The sequence below is a fragment of the Dermochelys coriacea genome, chromosome 4, assembly GCF_009764565.3.
Source record: "Dermochelys coriacea isolate rDerCor1 chromosome 4, rDerCor1.pri.v4, whole genome shotgun sequence".
Lineage (NCBI taxonomy): Eukaryota > Metazoa > Chordata > Testudines > Dermochelyidae > Dermochelys > Dermochelys coriacea.
The window spans coordinates 100,145,703-100,164,663 of record NC_050071.1 but is presented as its reverse complement, the minus strand read 5'-3'; the positions used below and the strand labels follow the sequence as shown (position 1 = coordinate 100,164,663).

At 41.4% G+C, this 18,961-nt stretch overlaps 2 protein-coding genes across 6 annotated transcripts in view; one reads left to right on the top strand and one right to left on the bottom strand.

Moving 5' to 3' along the window:
• SMIM14 (small integral membrane protein 14) overlaps positions 1-2,025 on the bottom strand; it is a 100,317-nt gene extending 98,292 nt beyond the window's left edge. The window contains exon 1 of the mRNA XM_043513941.1: positions 1,530-2,025. The gene's annotated coding sequence lies outside the window, so the exon portion shown is untranslated. The remainder of the gene's footprint in view (positions 1-1,529) is intronic.
• Positions 2,026-2,165: 140 nt separating this feature from the next.
• The window catches only part of UBE2K (ubiquitin conjugating enzyme E2 K), a 61,033-nt gene continuing 44,237 nt past the window's right edge, over positions 2,166-18,961 (top strand). The window contains exons 1-2 of one of the 5 annotated variants that reach the window (XM_043513939.1): positions 2,628-2,766; positions 4,655-4,740. Coding sequence is in view for 3 of the 5 variants with exons in the window: in XM_038399660.2 (XP_038255588.1) it covers positions 2,595-2,766 (172 nt within the window). In the remaining 2 variants the exon portion in view is untranslated. Of the gene's footprint in view, positions 2,767-2,949; positions 2,974-4,654; positions 4,741-18,961 lie in introns of those variants that run through there. The other 4 variants (XM_038399661.2, XM_038399660.2, XM_043513940.1 and 1 more) reach the window with 4 other exon arrangements.

Genomic DNA, 18,961 nt, shown 5'->3' with positions numbered 1-18,961 from the left:
TTTCTTTTTGGTGAGTCTGGAGTGGAGATGAGAGGGAGAAGGAGTAAAGGATGGGGGAAGATAAGGAAAACAGGAATAAGGAGTGCAGCAAACTAAATGGAGGGTATTATTAAAAAAAAAAGTGCTATAGTAATTTGAATTAATTTGATCAGTTTGTTTACACTATGGGAATTGTACAGGTCAGATAGAAATGAGTTCCATACACAAACTCCACTGCCATTTATATTATTATAGATATTACTGGATTTCCAGCACCCAGAAAGTACTGGCAACCTCATGGGAAAAACAAAGACTTCAGACAACTTGTGGAGTTCATGTTTTCTCAGCTCCCTAAGGAGCAAAGGCTGAAAACTAAAAATGCATCTTTTTACTACTGTGGATTGGTGGGAAAAGGCAGATGCATTTAAAATCAGTACGTTAATTTAGTTCATTTATAGATTTTTCTATTGCAGTCATCTTGGTAGTACCCTAGCACCCCGCAAACATTCATTAATTTATCTTCACAAGACACAAGGGAGGTAGAGAAGCATTATTATCCTCATTTTTATAGATGGGGAACTGGGCAAGTATCTTCATGCCTCAAGGTCACACAAGAAGCGTGAGACAGAAAGGAAGCAATCCAGATTTCTTATCAGGCCAGTGTCTTTTAAGTGCAAGATCATTCTTTCTGCAAAGGTACTAAAAGCTTGTTTTGTAAAATACCATTCACCTATTGTGTCAAAAGCAAGGTATTTGATCTTAAGAGGTGATTCTACAAACAGATGCATCTAAGAATGCACTTGGTGCAATACAGCTCGAAGAAAACAGACCATGATGCTATGCATCAGTCACGCACATCACAGAGGAAGAGGGCACACTAAAAGAAACTATATTTAAGGGTACTTTGCTGCATACACTTTCACCAACAGGGACTGTGCCTTCTTTAGTTTTTTGTACAGTACTGAACACATTGTGTATGCTGCTGGAAACAAAAAAATTAAAGCGCACACACAGATGACCATAATGTTATGAGTAAGTTCAACCATAAACCACCAGAGTCGATTCTAAAGAAACCATTCCTTGTAACATCATGGTGATTAGAGAATCATTCTCTAATTGTCAGGTACAACTTTCACATTGTGCATCATCCAGGAAGTGACATATCTGTCCTTGGCTTCCTATACTACTAAAAGAGTTGCTGTCCAACTTATTCTGTGAAACTCATTCATTTCCTTGGGAGACTTTAATATTCAAGGAGTACTTGTGGCACCTTAGAGACTAACAAATTTATTGGAGCACAAGCTTTCGTGAGCTACAGCTCACTTCATCGGATGCATTTATCTGTAGCTCACGAAAGCTTATGCTCTAATAAATTTGTCAGTCTCTAAGGTGCCACAAGTACTCCTTTTCTTTTTGCGAATACAGCCTAACATGGCTGCTACTCTGAAACCTTTAATATTCAAGTGATCGACACTCCTAAGAGTGAGATCACATCTTAGGTGGGCTGTTCTCCAGACCTACCTGTGTATTTTGATATAACAGTAGCCTACCTTTCTATCATCAGGTGTAGCCACTGCATCAGATCCTGCTCCATCCCCTTTGCCAGCATATTAATTTAGCCCTCTGGCTAAAACACAGTTCACCCCTGCTGAGGTATAGTTCCACAGTACTATGGTCCACCAGACTGGACTGACATGTTCACCCCTTACTCTGTCTTCCTGGAGTCTTGTAGCAAAACCAACAGAAGTAAACAAAATACAGGTTTCTCTGGGGTTACGCGCTCCCCTCAAAATCATGGGCTGAGTCCCCAAAGCCCCTCTTTCTTAGGGGTCTTCAGGCAGGTTTTCAGGGCATGACCTACAGGCCTTTCCCTCCCTAGAAAGGCCCATAAACCATTCCTACTTCTTCCAGAGAGCCTCACCACAGGCCAGGCCTCTCCCCCTGAGCTCTCACCGGAAGGAGCCCAGGGGCAGCCGGCCGCCGGGGGGTCGCGCTCTCTGTTCGGAGGGCAGAGCGCTAAATGGCCCTTCCCCCATCTTCCTCGCTGTAGCCTCCCGAGTCCCTCTTCCCCAGCGCTCCAGCCACAAGGGGCGGCGAGCCTAGAGCCCGCTCAGCCCCGCGACTACCTCGCCCCGTCCACGCCAGGCTCTGAGGGGAAGCCGGGAGCATGTTTCACCTGGCGCATGTTAGCCCGCTGCCCAGCCCTTTCCCAGGCGAGCTCTACCGGCCCCCGAAGCGGCTGAAGGGCTGTGTGGGCAACACCGACAGTGGAGATGACACAGCGGCGTCATCACGACACAGCGACCCTCGCTCTGACCCGTGGATTGTGAGGGGGTGTCACCGCAGGGACGTCGCGCTTTAGCCGGGCCCCGAGCTCTGCACTGAAAGCGGCTCCTCGTGTGATAGGGCCGGGGACCAGGTGGCAGAGGGAGCGCGGAGCCTGGTGTCTCCCCAGGACCGGGGGGGGGGGGTTAGCCTCCCCTCAGGGACAAGGGGAGGCCGGCAGCCCCTCGCAGTCCTGCTCCCCCACTCAGGGGCCGCTCCGCTCCCTGCATCTCCGCCGCACACGCCGCCGGGGCCCCGCCTGAGCGACGGCGCCGGGGGCCGCAGCGCGCATGCTCGGCGCGGGCGCCATTTTGGTGGGGCCGGGAATTATCCAGCGGGAGCGGCGGAGCTCGCTGGGCCCGGCTCGGAGGCAGCGGCGAGTGGGTGCCGGCTGCGGAGATGGCCAACATCGCGGTGCAGAGGATCAAGCGAGAGTTCAAGGAGGTGCTGAAGAGCGAGGAGGTCAGAGGCTTCCCCCCTTCCCCGGCCGTGTGCCCGCCTGCCCCTCCTCCCCCCGCCGCGGGGGGAGGAGGGTCTGTCCCAGCCTCTCGGCAGAGGGGGAGGGTAACGGCGGCTTGGGGATGAGGGACTCAACAGCGCGGGGTGCCCCCGCGGGCCGCGGGAGCTGGGGGCCCGGGGAGAAGGACCCAGAGGCCCGGCATGGAAGGGGTAGGAAGTGCGGCTGGGCAGCGAGCGAGCTGCTTGGGCAAGGCCGGGAAACCCCTGGATAAAGCGCCCCCTCCCCCACCTAGCCTGGCGTTGGTCTGGCCCAAAAGGGAGGCTCAAGGGATCCTAATAACAAGGCGGGCCGCGCGCGGGTGTGGGGCGGCGGCTCCCCACTGACACAGCTGGTGATCCCTGTATTTCGTGGCAGGGGCACTGGGGAGAGGCTTTCCTAGGGGATCTGAAAGGCGATGGTTGCAGAGACAGGAGGGGTGGGTCATAACAGGGGTCACATTTCGTCCAGCCCCCTGGTCCGCGTGTGACTGATACTGCAGAGAGTGATACGGTTTTTTTTAAAAATGAACGTAGGTAACAGCCTATTTTGGTAGATTTCCTTAATGCGGGGGCTTCCTTTTATACCAGGTTATGTTACCCTGGTGTGTAGGGCTTTAGCCCTCCCACCCCCGTTATGCTAATTCTCTGGATGCCCTGTTTATCAGATGTAATCGTCCCTGAAACAGGGATGTACAGTAATTTGGAAAAAGAAGCGGACTTATGTTAGGGAAGTGATAAAGAACTTTCAGTTTATTTCCAGAGACTGTGTAATAGCATTGATAGTGATTGTATCAGAGCTGTTTTCACTGTGTCTGTAAATCTTTATTGCTAAATGTTAGCCAGATAGGTTTTGATGGCTGTGTCGTCATGATCATACTCAGGAGGATGATGAGGCATGTTGTATGCCTGTGAAATATTAATGTGCAGTTTGACTCTGAAAACTGATGGGTTTAGACTCTGTACAAATTAGACACATTCATAGTTGGAAAACCAAGGTGCTAGTAACTTCCTGAGGATTTGTGTTCCTTACAGAAAACATGTTTAGCTGTAGTTGATGTGCTTTTGAATATAGTGTGCTAACAATGTTGTTATTATGCAGCTCAAAATAAACTGTTTGCCAGAAAATCTTAAAGCCTAATTTCTACAGCTGTTGTGCATGTGATATTCAAATTGATTTCAATGTGAGTTCTAGTGCACAATGATTACAGAACCCAAATACTAAATTAGAAGTGATCCTGAGTGGTCAGCTGTGTATTTGTGTGCTGAAATTAGAATAGCCCGTAGTGTTTACTTTCTCTGAACGATACAGCTTAAAGTTGACTGCATATGCCTTTATATTAGAAAGCACTTGCTGAACAATCCAAATTTTGCCCTTGCATTATTTAGAAAAGAGAAACCTTAAAGTATGCAACAGTGATATAAACATAGTCAGATCTTTGACTTTTCTTATAAAAAAGCTAGGGACCAGGGAGCAATTTTGTTTTCAATTCCTGTGTGTTTAATATATGTGCTGGAGATATTTAGTGTGTTGAAGATTTAAAAAATTACAATATATACTCCCCTAGTTGTCTAAATTTTGATACAACCCTTATTTTTGCAGGATTCCTTCATCTTTTAAATGAAACATGTAAGAGAGCATTATCTCTTTTCCAGTATTCAGCTATTACTAGTAGTTCATGTATCAGTACATATATAATCACTGTTTACATTATACACTTTCTTCTGGTATTCTAAATACATAGTTCATTTATGTAATTGTGGATATTTAATATAATGGCAAACTGATTCTGGGTACTTGTATTGGGAATACTTTGGCTTGATTTTTCAAAGTCTGAGTAAACTTTTTTTTCAGCTGTAGTGTGAAAACATTCAATATGAGGAGGAGAATGGAGGGATGACTAGATATTACTGGTCCAGGGAGGAAACTGCTGAGGCTAGGTAACTTTTTTTTTTAAAAAAAAGTGAGTTGTGCATTGACAATCTGAATCCCAGATTTTTTTTTTTAAATTGGTTGTCACAAATCATATAGCTAAAATGTGTTACTTTTAAAATAAAGTTGTCTTGCATCAAGAAGTTGCTGATCTTATCTGCACTTAAACATTCTTGGAATGGTGTGCTGAGCTGTAGCTGAACATGAAAACTGGCATTCAATCTGTTTCCCTATAAATGCCACCAAATGGCATTTGCTCTCATATTGCATTTTGGAGAGAGAACATACAGAGTTTTCCTTTTATGATCTTCCCAGAGTGAATTCTGGACCTAGCTAAGTGGGAGTGAGCCAGAGGCAGTTTTAGAAGGGGATGGGGCAAATACTCAATTTCTTCTGCAATTCAGAGATCTTTAAAATAAGATGCAGGCCAATTTTCAAACTTAGGTGAATGAAAGATTTATAAAATGTATATTTCCTAGCCATACTTTTCCTATCTAATGCCCTGTTTCTTTGTCTAGAAATGCCAATCTGGGTGTATCTTTTTAAGGTAACTTTTTGGGGTTTCACCTGCTTTCACTTCCTGGCTTAAAGTTGATGGGCTAAGGATTTTTTTAAATTGATTTTGTGCTCTCTTTTGCTTATTTTGTGTGAGGACCTGAAATGTTTTTTAAAAAAGTATTTTTGTTCTTGCCTAGTAAGTTTATTTTGAGTTCTCACACCTGAACTAAAGGAGTGGGATGTTGAATTTTTGGCAGACATCCTTTTAACCTAGTGTATTTATATTAAACAGGTATGACCAAAAATGAGTTTTAAACTTGCCCTTTCTCTGCCTTTAGATTAGGATTTAGAGTATTATGTTAGCACATGTTGGTTTATGTGCTAACAAATGTGATTAAAAATTCTAGTATAGACAAGGCACAAGCTACCTTTAACATGCGTTAAACTGGTCAAGTTAAAACCTCGTGTCTGCTACCACATTTTTTAACTTGATCAGTTTAGTACTTGTTAAAGGCAATATAGTTTGTCTTCACTAAACTTTATAATGTGTTAGCACATGTTAACTAACATCACACTTTAAATCTTAGTCTAGAAAAGGCCTCAGTTGCTCAGCTTTCAGTCTACTCTCTTGTGATTTTATTTCATTACTTCTCCATCACATTAGTTTTACAAGGTAGACTTCCAGAATTTCTAATATCACAAAAATATATTTTGCGCAAAAACCTTTTAGGTTGCCTTTAAACATCACGAAGAAGCAAGTAAGGGTAGAAGACCAATTTTCTTCCACTTGACATGTGTGATGGATAGCTTTGATGGAGAGCAGAGTAGAATAGGCATCTTACATAATTCTAATGTAGCCTTGCTGGAGCAGTGCAACAGGTAATTGAATCACCCCTCCCTCCTGTCCATCTCTAAGGATTTAGTTTGTGGAGGAGGAAGAATCTCAGTGAGGAGTATGTGTTGAAAAATAAGGTGGTCACTTGGAGAGACACTTTGAGGACCAGGTTTAGTTCAACAGGCACATTGAATCTCTTATGATCTAATACAGTGGTGGGCAACCTGCGGCCTGTCAGGGTAATCTGCTGCTGAGCCATGAGACAGTTAGTTTACATTGACTGTCTGCAGGCACGGCCTTTTGAAGCTCCCAGTGGCCACGGTTTGCAGTTCTCGGCCGGCGGGAGCTGCGGGAAAAGTGGCCAGTCTGCGCCACTTCTCGCAGCTCCCTTTGTCCGGGAATGGCGAACCACGACCACTGGGAGCTGTGGGCAGCTGTGCCTGTGGACGGTCAGTGTAAACAGACTGCCTTGCAGCCTGCCAGCAGATTACCCTGATGGGCTGCAGGTTACCCACCACTGATCGAATATATTTATGTAGTGTTATAGATGTATATGCTTTACAGAAATAAGACACATTCACAACATTGAGGAGTTTGCAATCTAAATTAGACAAACACAGGAAATGAGAACTAATGAAAATGGAGAGGAGGATGAAAAACTACAGACTGTTCTAGAGAAACAGCACCTTTACTCAGTGCAGGACCTGCTAGCGCTATCGAGAGCTGGCATATTGTTTTAATGACAAGATTTACTTTCTTTCTTGGTTCTTTTTCTCTGGACAAGTGATGGAGGCTGGCCCAGGAGCCAGTAAAGGGAGAGTACTTTTGATGGAGGAATAAGCTAGCTCCTCCTAGTGCCAGTAGTGGTAGCACAGTGGACGAAAGATGTGTCTCCAGCTCTTGAAAAGGACTAGCTTTAGTATGCTGCACTAAACACAGTGTTGATTTTTTTTTCTTCACGCAATCTCTGTGCCTGTGTTTCCCTGCCCCCACATCAGCCACAGAAACTATTTCACTTAGTTTTTTCAAATTTATTTCTTGTATGTCTAAAAATAAACAGTATTTCTTGTCCACCATTGACAAGAAGTGCTGCCTCTAGCAAATCCAATTTAGGCTTTTCATGATTACATGAAAACTCACAATGGTAATATAGTTTTATATCTTCTAAAGACTTTAACCATTTACTAGTCACCTACAAGGCAGAGGTTGATAGCAAAGATGTGATGGGACTTCCAGTAAGGTTCAGGAGCTGGTGAGATGCTCAGCTCCCTCCTACCAACTGGCAAGTTGCGGGGTTTTCTACCTGGTTCCAATGTTTCGTGTCAGCCTCTAGTTAGTAGGGGCTTGGCTACACGGGGAAACTAACTGGAATAGCTCCCCATGTGGACAGGGTTATTCTGGAATAAGTGTTCACATGGGTAGCTATTTCAGAAAAGCAGTTGTGCTTTAAATTCAGAGTCTACCTTAATCTGCAATATCTTTCAAATGTAGACAATCCATAGGCGATGAACTTGAAACATCCCCTTCCTCACTCAGGTTGCTGAAAGGTAGAGGGCTTTTTTGTTCCGCTCCTTCTTGAAAGCTTCTGGGTTTTTTTTGGTGGGGGGATTTTAGGGGAAAGGGGAAAGTAACTGCTATAAGGAATGTGGGTTTTCCAGTACTGTATACCTCCCTTATGCTTTTAGGGTTCTGTTGCCCAGTGAATAGCTTCAGTGTTTGCCTCTGCTCATAGCATCCTGATGAATCTTGCCAGCGTCACTCTAGCCCACCAGTTTCTAAATAGCAGTTGCGAAACTGACGGGAGTTAACTGGGGAAGCTATGAGCAGCTGCCAAAGCACTGGCTTGTATTGTCTTCAGGCTCAGGAAGACAGCACTGCATTACTTATATATTTGTTCATATTTGGACTACCATAACATTTTCAATCATAACTAATAGAAATGTTATATTGAAATGTAAGGCCGGAAGGATGTAGAGAGGTCATCTAGTCCAGCCCTTCTGTGCTGATGCAAGACCAGGTTACCTAGACCAGTGCTACTCAAAGTGGTGGTCTGCAGACTGGTGCCGGTCTGTGCACAAATTGAAAAAAAAAATTGCTGGTCCCCCACATCGGATAGCTTGAGAAGCACCGACCTAGACCAACCCTGACAGGTGTTTGTCTAACCTGTTCTTTAAAACCTCCCATGATGGGGATTCTACAACATCCCTTGGAAGCCTATCCCAGTACTTAACTATCCTTATAGTTACAAAGTTTTTCCTAATATCTAACCTAAATCTTCCTTGCTGAAGATTAAGCCCATTACTTCTTGTTCCACCTTCAGTGGACATAGAGAACAATTTTGATCACTGTTCTCTATAACAGCCTTTAACACATTTGAAGACTGTTATCAGGTTCCCCCTTTCCCCTCGCCCGTCATCTTTTCTGAAAACTAAATTTGCTCAGTTTTTTAACATTTCCTCATAGGTCATGTTTTCTAAACTTTTATTACATTTATTGCTCGTCTCTGGACTCCAGTGTGTCCACATCTTTCTTAAAGTGTCATGCTCAGAACTGGGCACAGTACTCCAGCTGAGGCCTCACCAGCACCGAGTAGAGTCGGACAATTATCTCCTGTGTCTTTCATATGACAGCCCTATTAATACAACCCAGAATATTACTTTTTTGCAACTGTATCACATTGTTGGCTCATATTTAATTTGTTTACCACTGTAATCCTCCGACCCTTTTCAATAGTCCTCGCCAGTTAGTCTCCATTTTGCATTTAATTTTTTCCTTCCAGTTCTTGTGGTACTTTTCAGTTTTCTTTATTGAATTTTATCTTGTTAATTTCAGACCCCAGTTTGAGAACATACCATTGATAATGACCCTTTAAGTATGGTCTTTCAACCAGTTGTTCACCCACCATATAGTATTTTCATCTAGACCGTGCTTCCCCTAGTTGGCTTTTGAGAACGTCATGAAGACTATGTCAGAAGCATCGCTGAAATCAAGATATATCACATCTACAGCTTCCCCTTATCTGCTAGGCCAGCAACCCTGTTCAGTAAGGAAATTAGGTTGGTTTGGCATGATTTCTTCTTGACAAATTCACGTTGGCTATTGCTTATTACCATGTTATCCTGTAGGTGTTTCCAAACTGATTGTTTAATAATTAGTTCAGTATCTTTCCAGGTATTGAAATTAGGCTGACTGGTTTATAATTCCCCTGGTCCTCTTTGTTCCCCTCTTTAAAGATAGGTACTAGACTTGCCCTTCTCTAGTCCTTTGGGACCTCACTCTGTCCTCCTTGAGTTAACACAGATAATTGCTAACAGTTCAGAGATTGTTTCAGCTCATTCCTTAAGCACCCTAATATGAATTTTATGTGGTCCTGTCTACTTAAGTACATTTAACTCAGCTAAATATTCTTTAACATGTTCTTTCCCTGGCTTGAATTCTTTCCCTTTTGTTGTTCATACTAATTGTCTTAAATATCTGGTCACCATTAACTTTTTTAGTGAAGACTGAAGCCAAATAGGCCACAGCCTTCTTGATGTCATCCATTGTTAGCTCTTCTTCCTGCTAAATAGAGGACCTATGCTTTACTTAGTTTTTGTCTTGCTCCCTAATGTATTTACAGAACCTCTTCTTATTGCCCTTTATGTCCCTGGGTAGTTGTAACTCATTTTTGCCTTAACCTTTCTGTTTTTGTCCCTACATGCTTATGATATTGTTTTATATTCAACTGTAATAATTTGTCTGTTTCTTCTTTTTGTAGAATTCCTTTTTGATTTTCGGATCCTGATGCAATCATATTTGGTTCTTACTATTTTTCCTATCTTTCCTTCGCATCAGGATAGTTTGCTGTTGCACCTTTAATATTGTCACTTTCAGGAACTGCCAGCTTTCCTGAACTTTTTTCCCTTAGGTTTTTCTTCCCATGGGACTTGCCTACCAGTTCCCTGAGTTTGTTATATATATATATGCTTTTTTTGAAGTCCATTATACTTATTCTGCTGCTCTCACTCATTATTTATTCTTAGGGCTAGTCTATACTAGAAGCACTACATTGGCACAGCTGCGCTGCTGTAGCATGCCTGGTGAAGATACTCTGTGCCGACGGGAGAGCTCTCTCCTGTCAGCGTAATAGCTTCCTCCTCTAACAGAGGTGAAGTAATGTCAGCGGGAAACGCCCTCCTGCCAACATAGCGCCAATGTGGACAGCGCTTAGGTCGCCGTAATTTGCGTTACTCAAGGGGGTGACTTTTTATATTGACTTAAACGGTAGTGCAGACCTGCCCTTAGAATTTTGAAAAATATAGTTTCATGATCACTTTAATCCAAATTGCCGTCAGCCTTCATATTTGCAACCAGTTCCTCCCTGTTAGTTGGAATCAAGTCTAAACTGACTGCCCGCCCCCCCCCCCCAGTTACTTCTGAAACAAGAAGTTTTCCCCAATATGTTCCAAAGACTTATTGGATATCTTGTGTTTTGCCATGTTACTTTTCCAACAGATGTCTGGATAAAGTTCTCCATTACTACTGGGACTTGTGTTTTGGATATTTCTGTTGTTTGTTCTAGAAATGCCTCATCTATCTCCTCCTCTTGATTGATGTTCTGTAGTAGATCCCTACCAGGACACTACCTCTTCACCCAGAGACTTTCAACTGGTCTGCCTCTTATCTCCTTCGGGATCTCACAATAAATGTCCATATTTTGGTGTATAATGCAACACCGCCTCCTTTTTCCCCCCTGCCTGTTCTTTCTGAACATGGAATAATTCTCTATGCCAATATTCTAGTCATGAGATTTATCCACCCAGTCTTTATGATGCCAGTTAAGTAGTAATTTGGCTTATGTACTAATATTTCCAGTTGTTCTTGTTTATTTTCCTTACTCCTTGCATTTCTGTATAGACGTTCAAGATGTTTAGCAGATTCCCTCACTGTTTCCCTCTTGTTGGTCCTGTGACCCTTCTGTTAAGGTCACCATTTTTATACCTGCCTGTGGGCTGATATCACCTATCTTCTTTGAACCTGATTTAAAGCCCTCCTCATTAAATTGGTGAGTTGGTGTCCCTGCCTGGAATGGGAAGGATGGACAAGAACATCACACTTGCTCCCAGAGCTGTGAAGTCACTGTGCAGGGGCCTACTTGGCAATATCATTAGTGCCCAGGTGGATGAGCAGGACAACTGGTGAGCACAATGGAACTACTTGCATGAATAAAGTTAGGCCTTGTCTACATGCTAAGGTTTTTTGGCTATAACCTGATGTGTGAATTTTAAACTGATACTATTATAAAGCCTTGGTATAAAGTAGATACTTTTATTCCAGTATGGGAGTGCCTTTTTATGGTTGATTTGTCATTTGGGAAAAGGCTGTATGCTAACCAAAAAAAACCCACACATGTTCCAGAACAAGTGTCCCCACATGGTTGATATAACTATGTTGGTATAACTGATAAAGCTTTCTCATATAGACAGACCTTACGAGTTTGCAGGATTAGGATTTCTGTTCTGATTTCAGAATTTTCCATTGCTATGAGCCAGAAGGAACTGTGCTTAATTTTCAGATCCCAGGATGAATTCTTATCATCAGCCATTGGAAGAACATCTCTTTGCTTTTATAGTGAGCAGTCTTTTGGACTAGAATCATGGAGTGATAGTAGATATTGAATGCCACAGTGTCGTCTTTGTCTTTACTATGACAAGTGACTGTCAGTCTTTGACTTTTACAAAAGTTATTGGTTGAAGTGCTTCTTTGCTCACGCCCCACTTATGAAAGGAATTTTCCACTCTGTAATCATAAGTAGATTTTTCAAGCTCTGCCCATGTTGATTACATAAACAATTTGTCATAAACAAAGTTAATAGCATGTTATCACTCTTTAGTGTACAATACCCAAACATGAGTTAAATGGAATTCAGGAAGCCAGGGGTGTATGTCCTGCAGGTGGTACTGGATGAGACTGCAGTGATTTTGCATATCAGCTGGCTTTTAAAGGGACTGCACTACAGTTAGCTGGTGTTTAATAGCTTGCTCAAAGCAGAAGAACTTACTAACAGGATTTCAGAAGACTGTACTCTTGGTTCCCAGTTCTGGAGCAGTCTTTTAAAAACCTGCTGGTTAACTCTCACTTTCATCCTAAACATGTTTATCTGAATTTTATGGCTGTTCCTCAAGACCTTTGAATCAAGTGTGCTGTATTCACTATTAAAATCAATATTTTCATCATGCAAATGCTAATAGAAAAACTGGATAGTGTGTTAATGTTCCAACTAATAGTATTTACACTAATGTAGTATTTCATTATATCCTGTGAGTATTCAGAACACTTTTAAGTAAAATATCATTAAACATGTGCATGACCATTTGCCTAGACCTGTGGGTTGACAAAGGAATCAGAATAATAGGACAAATGAAGTGAGGCCCTACCACTCAACTTGATGACATTTTTGCCTGCATGTATGTAATGTGATAACTTTTGAAAACTGCAGCTAATCACTTGCAAATGTTCCAGGAAAAGTTTTGGTATCAATGTGCAGAACCCTATTGATTTCGAAGAAAATTGGAAGAGACAGAAAAATCAGGCTCACTAAATTCAGGATACAGCAGTGGGGAGGGAAGTAAAGTCTCTATGGAGATGAGCACGAGGTTGGGATCTCAGGGTGGGGTTAGGGTACTAGAGAACTTCCTTTGCCTAGAGCAGGGGTTCTCAGATTTTTGTACTGGTGACACCTTTCGCACAGCAAGCCTCTGAGTGAGACCCCCCGCTTTATATATTAAAAAGAGTTTTTTATATGTTTAACTCCATTATAAATGCTGGAGGTAAAATGGGATTTGGGGTGGAGACTGGCAGCTTGTGACACCCCCTCCCCCCCATGTAATAACTTTGTGATCCCTTTACGGGTCCCGACCTCCAGTTTGAGAACCCCTGGCCTAGAGCACCAAAAGGAGACACTGGGCCTGATTTTAGTGGAAATCAGGGTGCTTGGAAGCCTTTCATCCCCTGATCTGGCCAGCTGCCCCCTTGCCAGGATTCTCATCCCTGAATGACCAAATGGTGACACAGGGATGAGGGGCCTGGTCATAATGGAGGTAAAGGATCCTGCTAGATGTTCAGTTTCACCTACATAAGCAATGAAGTGTATGACCCTCTAGTTTAATCTTATTTACCCTTTTAAAAATTTCAGATTGCTAGGTTAACACTTTTCATTACATTGAATTGAAATGTATTTAAAAATAAAAAATATATTAGTTAGCTTTTCTGATACTGCTGCTGATGGAAATCTTGCTTTTTTTTTTTTTTTTAAAGTGATGTCATTTGCAGTGGTTGGGACCCTAATGTCAAACTGTGCGAACAAGTTTTTAAATTACTTTGCCTTCTGATTTGTTAAATTAGTATTAATCTACTATGTAATTTTTACGTGTTATAGTCAAGAGTTAAGCAGTTTCTAGCCTGCTTTCATAATCTTTAAGGATTTGTTACACTGTCCATGTATAATGACAGGTTTCAGAGTAGCAGCCGTGTTGGTCTGTATTCGCAAAAAGAAAAGGAGTACTTGTGGCACCTTAGAGACTAACAAATTCATTAGAGCATAAGCTTTCGTGAGCTACAGCTCACTTCATGCAGGCAAAAATGCATCCGATGAAGTGAGTTGTAGCTCACGAAAGCTTATGCTCTAATAAATTTGTTAGTCTCTAAGGTGCCACAAGTACTCCTTTTCTTTTTACTGTCCATGTAATTTTTTAATAACAATAGTAGCCTAAGAAAAGATAAGTATACTTGAAAATACATTTAATTATATTTCATAGCTAATTTGCTGAGGGCCTTCTTACTTTTTGACAGACTTCTGAACAAAACTTTACTTCTCTCCATAAAAAGGAGTGAACAATTTTGCTCAAGATTATGTAATAAAGTTAATCAATTTTGATGATATTGTACAATGCTCTCTGGGTTCCCAGTCTATTTTTTGCACTTGTAACTAACTAACTGACTGACTGACATTTGTTCTGTGATCTCTGATGTAGGAATATTTTCAGTTTGGGGCGTAAAATCTATTTTGTGGACTAAAATACAGCTAATAGGGTTGGTAACTGACTCTACATACTAAAAAAAAAAAATCAAAATAATGTATGGCCAAATTGTAAAATAACATTTATAATGGTTTAAAAATATCCCAAATCATTAATTCCTTTATTTTACTTAAGCAGATAGTATAGATCCTTCCATGTTAGAAGTTTATAGTTAATTTTCTTTTTTATTTAAAAGTAAAGTTAAAGGTGTCTTGTCTTAGACTGTGTGGGTGAGAAGGAAGGAATATAATTTTTTGAAACAAGGGTAATCCTGCAGTCTCTTCACATGTAGAACTACTAGTGACCTCAGTGGGAATTGACTTGTGGAATTGACTGCTGGATCAGGTCTGAAGTAAACAATAATCTAGTGTATCTGCACATATAATGGGCTATTAACATTTCTCATTAAAACAGTTTGTCTGTGAAGCTTTTCAGTTTTATAGCATCAAAGAGAAAAGTGTGTATAAAAACAAAACAAAAATACAATCTTACGTCCCTGTGAAGTTGCTCCTTCATCTGGGCTTTGTGTTTCTACTGTTTTCTGTATGATTTATGTTGTAAACTCTTTGGTGCAGGGAACCCTTGCACTTTGTCCTGTAGAGCAGTGGTTCTCAAAACTGGTCCGCCGCTTGTTCAGAGAAAGCCCCTGGCGGGCCGGACCAGTTTGTTTACCTGCTGCATCCACAGATTTGGTCAATTGTGGCTCCCACTGGCTGCGGTTCGCTGCTCCAGGCCAATGGGGGCTGCGGGAAGCGGCACGGTCTAAGGGATGTGCTGGCTTCCCTTCCCACAGCCCCCACTGACCTGAAGCAGTGAACCATGGCCAGTGGGAGCCACGATCGGCTGAACCTGCGTACACTGCAGGTAAACAACCCATCCTGCCGGCCAGGGGCTTTCCCTGAACAAGCAGCGGATGGGCTTTGAGAACCACTGCTGTAGAGTACTTAGCACGCTTTTGTCATTCAGATGGTGTTCAGTGTTTAGTGATGCCTACCAAAACTCGTGTGTAAGGGTTTATCCATGCTAGGAAGTTTGTAACCTTAACTATGGCTGTATAATGCCTGCAACCTTTCCCCCTTTTCCCCCCACCCAGTGTGGACATAGTTATGTTACTATAAAGGTGCTTTATATCTGTACAGCTGTTCCTGTACTGGCAGGGGGATGATATAATGCTTTTACCTGTAATTATTCTGTTCAAAAAGTCAGATCCTTATCCAAGATAATTATACTAGTAAAACTTTTCAGTGTAGACCAGGCATAAGATTCCAAGGTAGGAAGAAGTATGTGCTGCTTAGCTCTCTCTTTCTGAAATTTCATAAAACTAATTAGCTCTTTGAGTAATCAGAGCAACAAATTTTGTAATGGTGATATCTCAACACTCAAACCATTGAGGCCATCCCATTCTAAACACCTATTTTTACTTCTTCATAGTGGTTTCAACAACTTGCCTTTTGGACTAAAACCTCTCTCTATTAGCCCAAATCTAACTTTTTTTTATGTGGAACGGTTTCAATAAATTTGATTGAGCTTTCAAGATTCTGCCTGTGTGTGGGGGGGTTGGGGGGGGTATCCTGTTTAAACAAAAATTATGGTATTTTTTGTTGCAGATACTTGAAAGCACATTGGTTATTAAAATTTAAAGTTTCTATGGACTGAGTCTTCTATAAGGACACTTGCTTAGGAAATTAATAGAAATTTTGTTCATAATTAAAGTTATAAGAAACTTTAAAATAATGGTCTGGCCATGCAAGTACTCAATTTTTGTTGTTTTTAAACGCTCTTGTTTGTATCTTCTTAATTCTCTGCATTCAAATATTCTGTTAGTATCATATATATTTGCAAAAATGGTATTCCATTTACTGAATGAGCTCTTTTGTTGTTAAAGTGTGAAAAGAATCTCACTTACTTTTTCTAAGAAAGGCATGTACTCTTCTATGCTGTCATAACTGTAAAATTTTAGTCTGAATTTTTGAAGCTTCCTAGAAAAATTCTCCTTTGGGCTGATATTAATTATGTGAAAATTGAGAAAACCATAAGAAAGTAAAAATAGTGATTAGATTGAAAAAACTGTTTGGTCTGTTTTATAGCAGTGATGTCCTTCGTACAGGTCCTTTCTTCACTAGGAAGACGAGGGGTACGTTTAGCACACCTGTTAACTAACACACGCTAAAATCTTAGTGTCAATAAATTAAGTTATGGTTTTACATGTATTAACTGGTAAAGGTAAGCCTTAGGTTCCCCTTGTGCTTTAACTTCATTGGTTCAACATGTTTGTTAATTAACATGTGTTAGTTAACATAAGAACATAAAAATGGCCATACTGGGTCAGATCAAAGGTCCGTCTAGCCCGGTATCCTGTCTTCCCACAGTGGCCAATGCCAGGTGCCCCAGAGGGAATGAACAGAACAGGTAATCACCAAGTGATCCAGCACCTGTCACCCATTACCAGCTTCTGGCAAACAGAGGCTAGGGACACCATCCCTGTCCATCCTGGCTAATAGCCATTGATGGACCTATCCTCCATTAACTTATCTAGTTCTTTTTTGAACCCTGTTATAGCCTTGGCCTTCACAGCATCCTCTGGCAAGGAGTTCCACAGGTTGACTGTACATTGTGTGGAAAAAATACTTCCTTTTGTTTGTTTTAAATCTGCTGCCTATTAATTTCATTTGGTGACCCCTAGTTCTTGTGTTATGAGAAGGAATAAATAACACTCTTATTTATTTTCTCCACACCAGTCATGATTTTATAGACCTCTATCATATCCCCCCTTAGTCATCTCTTTTCCAAGCTGAAAAGTCAGTCTTAATAATGTTTCCTCATATGGCAGCCATTCCATATCCCTAATCATTTTTGTTGCCCTTTTCTGAACCTTTTCCAATTCCAATATATCTTTTTTGAGATGGGACAACCACATCTGCATGCAGTATTCAAGAAGTGGGCATACCATGGATTTAAATAGAGACAATATGATATTTTCTGTCTTATTATCTGTCCCTTTCTTAATGATTCCCAACATTATGTTCACTTTTTTTTGACTGCCACTGCACATTAAGTGAATGTTTTTGGAGAACTATCCACAGTTGATTCCAAGATCTCTTTCTTGAGTGCTGGTAACCAATTTAGACCCATATTTTATATGTATAGTTGGAATTATGTTTTCCAATGTGCATTACTTTGCATTTATCAACATTGAATTTCATCTGCCATTTTGTTGCCTAGTCATCTGGTTTTGAGAGATTCCTTTGTAGCTCTTGGCACTCTGCTGTGGACTTAACTATCTTGAGCAATTTTGTATCATTGCAAATTTTGCCACCTCACTGTTTACCCTTTTTTCCAGATCACTTATGAATATATTGAATAGGACTGGGCCTAGTACACACCCTTGGGGGACCCCACTATTTGCCTCTCTCTATTCTGAAAACTGACCATTTATACCTACCCTTTGTTTCCTGTCTTTTAACCAGTTACCAGTCCATAAGAGGACCTTTCCTCTTATCCCATGACAGCTTACTTTGCTTTACGAGCCTTTGGTGAGGACCTTGTCAAAGGCTTTCTGAAAATCCAAGCACACAATATCCACTGGATTCCCCTTGTCCACATGCTTGTTGACCCCCTCAGAGAATTCTACTAGATTGATGAGGCATGAGTTCCCTTTACAAAATCTATGTTGACTCTTCCCCTGTGTTTCATCTATGTGTCTGACAATTTTGTTTTTTACAATAGTTTCAACCAGTTTGCCTGGTACTGAAGTCAGTTTTACTCACCTGTAATTGCCAGGATCACCTCTGGAGCACTTTTTAAAAATTGGTGTCACGTTAGCTATTCTCCAGTCATTTGGTACAGAAACTGATTTAAATGATAGGTTACAGACTACAGTTAGTAATTCTGCAGTTTCACATTTGAGTTCCTTCAGAACTCTTTGGTGAATACCGTCTGGTCTCTGTGACTTATTACTGTTTAGTTTATCAGTTCAAAAACCTCCTCTAATGACACCTCAATCTGGGGCAGTTCCTCAAATTGTCCTAAAAAAATGGCTCAGGTTTGGGAATCTCCCTCACATCCTCAGCCTTGAAGACTGATGCAAAGAATTCATTAGTTTCTCCTCAATGGCCTTATCGTCCTTGGGTGCTCCTTTAGCATCTTGATTGTCCAGTGGCCCCACTGGTTGTTTAGCAGGCTTCCTGCTTCTGATGTACTTAAAAATTTTTGTTTAGGTGTACTTTTTGAGTCTTTGGCTATCTGTTCTTCAAATTCTTTTTTGGTCTTTCTAATTATATTTTTACATTTCATTTGCCAGAGTTTATGCTCCTTTCTATTTTCCTTACTAGGATTTAACTCCCACTTTTGAAAGGATACCTTTTTGCCTCTCACTGCTTCTTTTACTTTGGTGTTTAGCCATGCTGGCACTTTTTTGGTTCTCTGACTGTGTTTTAATCTGGGGCATACATTTAAATTGAGCCTCTATTATGGTGTCTTTAAAAAGTTTCTATACAGCTTGCAGGGATTTCACTTTTGGCACTATACCTTTTAATTTCTGTTTAACCAAACTCCTCATTTTTGTGTAGTCCCCCTTTCGGAAATTAAATGCTACAGTGCTGGGCTGCTGTGGTGATTTCCCTGCCACAGGGATGTTAAATTTAATTATATTATGGTCACTATTACCAAGTGGTCCAGCTATATTCACCTCTTGGACCAGATCCTGTGCTCCACTTAGGGCTAAATTAAGAATTGCCTCCCTCTTGTGGGTTCCAGGACTAGCTTTTCCAAGAAGCAGTCATTTAAGGTGTCAAGAAACTTTATCTCTGTATCCCGTCATGAGGTGACATGTACTCTGTC